The 9,011-nt window shown below is 38.5% G+C and overlaps 1 protein-coding gene and 1 long non-coding RNA gene across 4 annotated transcripts in view; one reads left to right on the forward strand and one right to left on the reverse strand.

The window, feature by feature from the left end:
- LOC144633025 (small ribosomal subunit protein uS7-like) overlaps positions 1-9,011 on the reverse strand; it is a 29,538-nt gene that overhangs the window by 6,277 nt on the left and 14,250 nt on the right. The window contains exons 1-2 of one of the 2 annotated variants that reach the window (XM_078491799.1): positions 7,275-7,408; positions 6,268-6,333 (exon numbers count right to left, since the gene is read on the reverse strand). In XM_078491799.1, coding sequence (XP_078347925.1) covers positions 6,268-6,333; positions 7,275-7,402 — 194 coding nt within the window. In that variant the 5' untranslated portion in view covers positions 7,403-7,408. Of the gene's footprint in view, positions 1-6,267; positions 6,334-7,274; positions 7,409-9,011 lie in introns of those variants that run through there. The other variant, XM_078491800.1, reaches the window with a different exon arrangement.
- Positions 158-5,272, forward strand: LOC144633028 (uncharacterized). Of its 2 annotated transcripts, none has more exons than XR_013566985.1 (3): positions 158-799; positions 3,611-3,658; positions 4,699-5,272. It is a non-coding gene; the product is annotated as an uncharacterized LOC144633028 (long non-coding RNA). The 2 variants fall into 2 exon arrangements; XR_013566986.1 differs by having other exon boundaries at positions 158-748.

Here is a 9,011-nt window from a genome sequence, read left to right on the forward strand (position 1 = left end):
GGATGTATTTTTTTGTTTCCAGGTTGATGGGCCTTTAACCGGGGAGGCTTATAAGCGGGGGGCCTTATAACCGGAATTTTACGGTATTATCCTTGAGAATTATTTCTTTCAAATTAAAAAAAAATAATTCCATTCCTAGAATGAATAATAGCGGAGCTCCACGCGCCGAAGGCGCGTAGCGTAGCTCCATTGGTAACATGCGGGTACAAGGGAACAGACAGGGCAAATGGTATCCTATCGAACCGAGAAATTTTGGTTGTCGCGTACGTACGTCCGTACGCACGGATTAGGCCTGGGAACGAGCTAGGCTCCGGTGGCAACCCGCGTCTTTTGGCGGGAAAAATCATTACTATCAAGGCCTTAGCAAAAAAGTTTTTTAAAAACGATTTCTACTCAGCTAAGCTTTATATAGTAGGAAGTTTTAAACGCGAGGAAAAAAAATCATTCTTAGCTCTTGTTGACAATGTTAGAATTACATGAAGGGGAGACTAACTTGAGGAAGTCCGCTGTGTGAAAAGTCAGGAAACAATCTCACAGCATGCCGATTTACCAAGCGTACGCATGAGTTCACTACTAAGCATGAAGACTCCTCGATTGAAAAGCACACGAAGAACTCAGTTTTAAAGACAGTTTATTACAGATACATTATTTCTGGATATATTCCTCGTTTCACCCGCGATGACAACCATAGTTAGTAGAGGAGTAAAGATTGTGGCCGATCGAAATGGAAAATCTTCCAAGCTTCTTGGTGAGTTTGAAGCAAAGACGTTCAAAGACAACATTCCTTTACGAAAACAAGGTGAGCTATTGATGTTCATTTTTTAACAGATTAGAAAAGTCTTTGGTATTTAGATTAACCAGCATTCAACCTAATACACTGTACATCACTTTTAAACGAAGCTGGGTTCTAGCTCTCAGTCGTGTACCGGTATGTCAAACAAGGACATAGACTTAATGAACTGAAATTCGTTTTGTCTTAAACACGAGTTGTATTCAAAGCATACCTTACTTCTGGTTTTTCCTATCCGCGTTAATTTGTTTATTCTGTAGTTAAATCACCGAAGTAGGAAGAACACACCACTTTTAAACGTTGGAAAGAGTACAGAACAAGTAGAGAACAAAATTTACATGAAAATTTGTAAGAATGTGGTCGAGTCAGATGCAATACAGTATGGGGCCCAGTTCTCGGACACTATAGACGTAAACTAGTATTTCTTTTCTCAGAATAACCAAAGAAACTTGAAATTGCTCCCAGAGCTTTCTACATTATTCAGCTTTTTGGTGTAAAGCTATGGACCGGTTAATAATTAATTATCCCGAACAATAATAAAAATAAAATCTCCTTTTGTGGGCCCAGTTCTCGGCCACGCGGCCCAGTTCTCGGCCACCAAAAAGCTTAATTGCGTAATTTCCGTATAAAAAGGCTCAATTAATTTTCACAGTCATAAAATCACTCTGTAAACTTATTTATGTTATATCGATCGCAAATTATTTTTATGAGGCTTTTTGCAGGTTCTTGCAAAACCGCAGAATTGTGTTGTGTGACCAATGCATTTAGATGGTTTACTTTGCAGTGGAAGGGTCTTGAAAGAGTTAGGTGTTGTAGAAATAATAAACAAGACAAGAGTTAGCTCAAAACTTAGAGATTTAATTGAACTTTATTTTTAAAACATTTCTTTCTTTTATTCTGGCTGCAGTAGATGAAATTATATTAAAAACCAAGCGCTAAGCTGTGATAGCGAGCAGGGTGGCCGAGAACTGGCAAATACGCAAAAGTCGCACGGAAAAATTCCGAAGTAAATTAAGACCAACAAAATACAAAGAATCAACGAAAAGTTAAGTTGAGCAGAAAGCTGAATTATTTTACGTTTCACAAGCAAAAAAATTAGCTCTTTTGGTTGGGGCTTTCGGATAAAATACGAATTTAACTGCATCCAAGAATTTCAAGGAGCCGTAAACAAACAAGATTTCGGGAAAACAAATTAACCTACCTCCGCGTAAACTCGACGTGTGAGCTTTCTATAGCGTGTTGAAGGATCAAACTAACGATACTTAGAGCACAAGAATCAGTCTATCGCAAATGTAAATCTATCGCTGGATGTAAATAACTTTTTGTTTTAATTCAACTGAGGCGTGAAAAAACGCGTTGAACACAAAGTGGCCGGGAACTGGACCCGGCCGAGAACTGGGCCCCATACTGTATAGGGGACATTGCTAGCTGAGAGTCTTAGCGAAATATAGTTTCTCCATGACCTCTGTTATTTTTCACTGAGAACTTTGCGTAGTCTTCCTTATTTTAGTTTTTATATTTTTATCATATGAATGTTATGAGTGAAAACGTTTTGTGAAAGTTTTGTATTTCTTATCTGATTTTACAGCCTTTCTCAGAATAAATTGATTAGTTTTTTCATATTTTTATAACTTACCGTATTTAATCGATTAAACGCCTCCCTCGAATGAGCGCTACATATTAGAACAGAAATATTAATAAACGTCGCCCTCAAATAAACGCTGCATCATGATGATGCAGCATTCATTCGAATAACAGACTCGGAAAGCAAATGCAGTAATAATCAAGCTTGAGCAGGCCAAAAAAAATATTTTTCTTGATTGTAACAAGGTTTTAAGGTATTGAAATTGACTTTTCAGGCATGCACTAAAACATGTTTCTGTTTTTTTTTTTAAATTTAAATGTTCAGTTACCATACTATTGTTTACAAGAAATAAATTGAATTTTAAATGAACGCCGCCCTCGTATAAACGCTTTCCTCTAATAAACGCCGCACTCGAATCACGAAAAATTAAATAAACGCCGTGGCGTTTAATCGAATAAGTATGGTACATAAGAGAATATAGCACAGATTCTAAAATGTTATGCGAAAGATCATGAAATTTTCTTAAGTTATAACAACCAAGCTGATCCTGAAGTTATAATGTAGGATAAGGGCTTGGAAAAAAATAAATTCCAGACTGCCCTGTGGTTAACAAGCAGCTCTCAAATTTTGCTTGCCTAGGACTGTGCATGATTATGTTTCTTAGTAAACTTGTGACTGTATAATTTACATGTAGACGACTTGCCTGGGCCTTTTAACCTAAATTACGCAAACAGGCACGAAAAATTAATTGCTTGACAGAAAAATCTACTTGCCCCAGATAATCAGAGAGTACTTTTTTAGCCCTGTGGCTATGAGCATTGCTTTCTGGAAGGTTGCACATGACTCGTACAATTTTTTAAGCCTTTCAAAGTTTTCCAACTTAAAGCAGTGACTAAATCAAATATTTTTGCCAATTTTTTTTCTACAAGAGAAGTAGGATTAGTTTTTGATCGTGAAAAAAATAAGTTCAAAATGGGTCTGTCTGCGATGACTCGAGGATTATATAATTAAAAGTAAATAATACATGTATTATTTATTTACATGTACAACAAGTTTTTTGAGGTCAATTTCAGTGAGAAGTATTTATGGAGGGTGTAAGATGCAGTTTGAAGTTATCATTTATTTTGGTAAATCTGTTGTCTTTCTAAAACTTGCTGTTAGGATTTCCATACTTTTTGCCAGGATGCAAGTTAAGAATTTTACAGGTTTTTGATATGTATAAATTTTGTTTTCAGTGCAGGGAAAACAGTCAAGGGGTGCAGTTAGTGAAATTGGTGATGCAGGTAATCATTACATAAGTGCATGTCAGTTTATACCTTTCTTTAGCTAGATATTAAAGAAGCACCATGACACATTAGTGCATGAAACTTGTTTTTCAAGTGTATAACTTTTGGGTGTGAAAAATGGTATGCGTTTTAACCCCTTGGTAAGTTTACATTGTATATTTCCCTAAAATCCTCGTTCAATTGAGGAATTTAATATACACAATTTATATGTACCCAAGTAAAATGTTTTCGTTGTTCATACAATGCACCCCTCCCCCACCGTGGAGGAGGGGTATGAGGGCAAAGAACCAACAAGATCTGCTACCTGACCCGACAAAATACCGGAATACTTGTAATGATTTTGTGGGAGAAGTGCAAATTGACCTGTTGTGTTTGAATTCCTTTTGTTAATACCTTAATTAAACCTTAATAGCTAATAAGCTCAAGCCCTAACTTAACATAAATTGTCTTGTTGTGGTACCAGGCAAATGTAGAAATAGAACTTAAACTCAGCTGAAATTTTACGTGAACACAAAGACTTAGTAAAATTTTAGAGCTGTTTAGGCCAGAAAAGCCAGCTGGGCTTGTTGATGAACCGGCTAAGTGTTTTCTTAGCTACATCCCTGATAAAAGTTTTAGGGAGAATATGTAAGCTTTCCTGGACTTAATCACAGTACTTTCAACAGCACCTGTCAGAGATAAATAATTATAAGAGTCTCAAAAGACACATCATTTTGTAGGGAACTCTTAAATTAAGCCGGTGTTTCACACCCCAAAACATTCATCAAAGCCTCGCCATGTGTCTTTTTGATAGCACTATTAGTGTCTTCAGTAGGTAAAAAAAGGTTTTGCTGACACACTCACTCTGAAAGGACTTTTTGGTTCTAAACATACATGTATCCCCCAACACATTCCCTGGCCCATGTAAAAATTGGAAAAATAACTCTCTTTTTTATGTATCTGTATAATGTTCTGAATAAATTCAATTAAAATTATAAATATTCATTTGATGTCAATGATCATCAACAAAATGGTATCTGTTATTTTCCCTTTTTCAGGGTTAACACGAGTAGCAGAATTTCCACAGAGAGTTGCAGACACAGAGAGAGAGAGATAAATGAACAATCAGAATATATTATTTCTTCATTGCATGTACAACTAATACTTAATATGTACTCTGTGTGAAATACAATTTATGTGGTCAGGTGTAATTTTAAAGTTAATGAAATAGAGCCAGATAAGGCTCATCCATGTACGTATTTCTTAAGGGATCTCTGACAACACAATATAAAAATCATCCGGCTACCCAAACATTTGTGGGAGGTTTGGTGACCTAATGGTTATTGTGCTGGACTCCGGATCGAGCGGTCCGGGTTCGAGACCTGGCCCGGGCACTACGTTGCGTTCTTAGGCAAGACACTTAACTCTCATAGTTCTTCTCTTCACCCAGGTGTATAAATGGGTACCGGCTTATTTACTGCTGGGGGAGGGGGGGGGGGGGTTAACCCTGCGATGGACTAGCATCCCATCCAGGGGGAGTAGAAATACTCCTAGCCGCTTAATAATGCTGCAGAAACCTGGTTACGCTCCAGCCTGATGAGCCACTTGGCTCAACAGCAGGCTTTACCTACCCAAACATTAATTCCCAGTGCCCACACTGTGAAGAACAGTAATCATGATAATGAGATACACAGTTCATCAATCTCTAAATTAATCTTACATGTTGCAATACAATAATAACTGATAAATTATATGTTGTTCATAGGCAAATTTTTACTTCACCAAAACCGAACTCAGTCATTAAATAATAAAACATAAAACACAGCTGTTTTGTTTTGTGGGTGTGTCTCACAGATTAGTTATTTGTTGTTATTTATAGTATTGGGAAATAATACTGTCACTGTTCCAATAGGGCCCCCGTTTGAGGGGGGGGGGGGGGGGTGGGACAAGCTACATGCAAAACTTTCCAGTTGTATGCTATGTACAGCTATAACATACCAGTTATGGTGGGTGTATGGATATTTTCTAGAGTAACGCTTTCTTTGTTCTAGTTTCTCTTTGAGAGTTTATATATCTTTGGGAGGTTATGCACAAACTGCTAGATGATCATCCTCTTTTGATTGATCAACTATTTTTACTTTTATTTGGTGCTGTTGTTCATGGTGAAAAACAATACATAATATATATAAAGAAAATAACACGAATAAAAAATCATTCTAAAAAAAATGTAAAGGGCATATAACCGGGGAGCTCCGCTTTTAGGCTTGCCTAAATCTATATATTAATCAGAAAGATAAAGGAAAAATTCTCCAGAGACCATGACATTTTCTAAAATGGGCAATTTGCAATCATACAAAGCCAAAGAGGTTAATCCAAACAAAATATTTGTACAACATGGAGGGAAACAGATGTTTAAGACATTTTAAAGAAAATTGCAATGTATGCTACATTTGTTGCTCTATATGTAAGAGAGCACTTAAACATGATCTAAATGCGCTTTGGGCATGCGTCTTGCTAATTACTTAAGGAAGTTTGTGCATACTTAAAGTAAGTACACGTAAATTTGTAATAGCAGACCTCTTAAAAAGGTGCGAAGTAACAAGAACAGAGGAGCTTTCAATACTTACTTGACCAATTCACTGTCAAATGGAGATTCTGTTAAATGAGAATTTTCAGCTGTATCTGAAATATTTCTGTCGATTTAATACAAGAGAAAAATATGATATTTACCATTTTAATATTAACAAAAAATACTAAAGGGTAACTGAATTTAAGGTTGACCATTCTTCAGTATTGCATTGTGCATCCCATACTGCATGGCTTTTTATTTACGGATCAAATGACAGCTTTTTATTTACGGATTGGCTTGCAAGATTAATCGTCATTTCCTCATAATGAGTACTGGAACACACAGGTGAATCTTCTGAAGAATGTGAAGCCAGTATTCGTGATAATATAATTGTGACCATGAGATCACTACATGTACATGCTAGTAACAAGTTGAATCACAAAACATTTATTTCATTGTTCCTTGAAGTAGATGCAGTTTGCATATTTTTATATGTCCATGGGGCGGGTATACATGGAACCATAATGTATCAGTCAATTCCAAAACCACCAGGTGGGCGGATTTTTGCATCAAATTCCCAGCTATACGTAGCTAACCTCGAGTCGAATGCCCGGGGTATGCCCGGGGGGGGGGGGGGGATGGGCGGTCTTGGAATTGACTGATACATTACAATTGCATTGACTCTCAAAGAATTGACAACAACCAAAGCTGGACAGGTAACTTTCACACAACCACTGAAAATTATTCACCGTATTTTTCTTACAGAACCTATAGTATGTACACGTATTGTGGCTCGATCATCGTATCAAAGCGTGTTTTGAATGCCGCTCAAATATTGACAGGATTAGCCACAAAAGAAGCTGCTAAGCTGCAAGCTGCTTAGAGCGTCTGTCAAGACGAAAAGAGCCAATAGAAACTATTTCTTACTAAGAGGATTGTCTCCTTACTAGTATTCTACGCGCATCGCAATTACATTACTGTACACGTATCATGCATGCCGCGACGTCCTAATGTGCAAGACAAAATACAACGAATTACGACTATTTAAAAAACGAACACTTCTACCTCAAGGATGCTTCAACAGCTGCAGCTCTTGAGGTGCTAAAATGTCTTGCAACAACTCCAAGAAACTTATTATTTTGCCTCGAACATGAAAGGCAATTTAGAAGTGTGGAGGCTCTCCTGGCCGCCATGTTGGATTTTGGTGAGAAAGCGAGAAGAATCTGGTGACGAGTGATTCGAAGCGCGATGCCTCATGGGGAAATTTAGTCCAGTCCCCCAATTCGCGCCTTATTTCGACTCCAATGTAAGGTGCGGAAAGGGAAAAGGAGAGCTTTAGGGAGTAGAAGTCCAAGGGGAGGCAAAATGTCACCCGTCTCCTAGAGTATGGTAGCTTGAAAGGGCAAAGATGGCTGAAATTTAGGCTTCCTGACAAGTAACTCTGACATAGCACGGCCAGCAAACATACCCTATCAATTACCTTGCCATCATTTTCGGGTGCTACATCAGAAGAGAGTAGCCAAAAATTATACCGTCATACCGTGACGCGTGAATATAGCTAGAAAAGATCAGGCATGTGATTCGTGAATTTTGTGGTTTCAAGTATACGTGGTGCGTAAATTTGGTTAAAACTTGTGCGTGAAACGGGATCACAAGACCCCTTTTGCTACACCCTCAGAACAATATATATACGTACGGTACGATCAAAAGATAGGCGCTTGCAAAGGACCTAATGGACTGTGCCCCCTAAACAATTTTTTTATCGTAAAAAATGTTGTGGTTATCCATCGTGGTAGAGTACAATAATATAGAATTTTTCGTTTGTCTCACGACGTAGTTACGTGTGATGGAGATCGCGACGTTTCGACTGCACACTGCTAGTCTTCATCAGGCGATAAGGTCGACTGGTTACGCGTGAACTTATAAAGCACGCTGCTACGCTATGATTGGTTGGTTTTCAACAGCTGTGATTGGTGCACTTCGATCCTCGCTGTTTCTGTGTCCTGTTTTTCCCTCAGCGGTCCGCTGTCGCACAGTTCTCCTGTTGTTGTGTTTTTTTGATCGTGGGCATCCATGCTTCAGGAATTTCAATTCCATTATTCCTGTTGATATTATTAGGGTGAAGTCTTATGTGAATTGCCTTTTTGACCCTGCGTTTGTAACAGTGTGGGTCGCGATAAACTTTACCTCATTAAAGATGTGAATATTGTTCATCGTGGTGTAAGATAGGTAATGAACGTTTATTCGTTTGTCTCACGATAGAATTGTCTCTCTTGGTGTTGATCTTGATTTGTTCCAGTATTCTGTCTGCGTCCTCTGTCGAGAGAGCAGATGTTATGCTCTGTGATGTGGAATCTGCTTCCTTCTTTGCATCTCCCTTGGCCTTCTGCGTCAGTCTGATTCTTTCCCTCAGGAATCTCTTTGATGCAAGTTCAGCGACTGTGCGTGCGCCTTTCGTGGGAACTGGCGGTCGGACTTATAGATCTTTGAGGACAATGCGGTTCTTAATGCACCTTGTTAGCAAGGTGAGATTGAAATTCCTGAAGCATGGATGCCCACGATCAAAAAACACAACAACAGGAGAACTGTGCGACAGCGGACCGCTGAGGGAACAACAGGACACAGAAACAGCGAGAATCGAAATGCACCAATCACAGCTGTTGAAAACCAACCAATCACAGCGCAGCAGCGTGCTTTATAAGTTCACGTACAACCAGTCGACCTTATCGCCTGATGAAGACTAGCAGTGTGTAGTCGAAACGTCGCGATCTCCATCACACGTGACTACGTCGTGAGACAAAC

The sequence above is a fragment of the Oculina patagonica genome, chromosome 12 (assembly GCF_052425735.1).
Source record: "Oculina patagonica isolate OP01 chromosome 12, crgOcupat, whole genome shotgun sequence".
NCBI lineage: Eukaryota > Metazoa > Cnidaria > Anthozoa > Scleractinia > Oculinidae > Oculina > Oculina patagonica.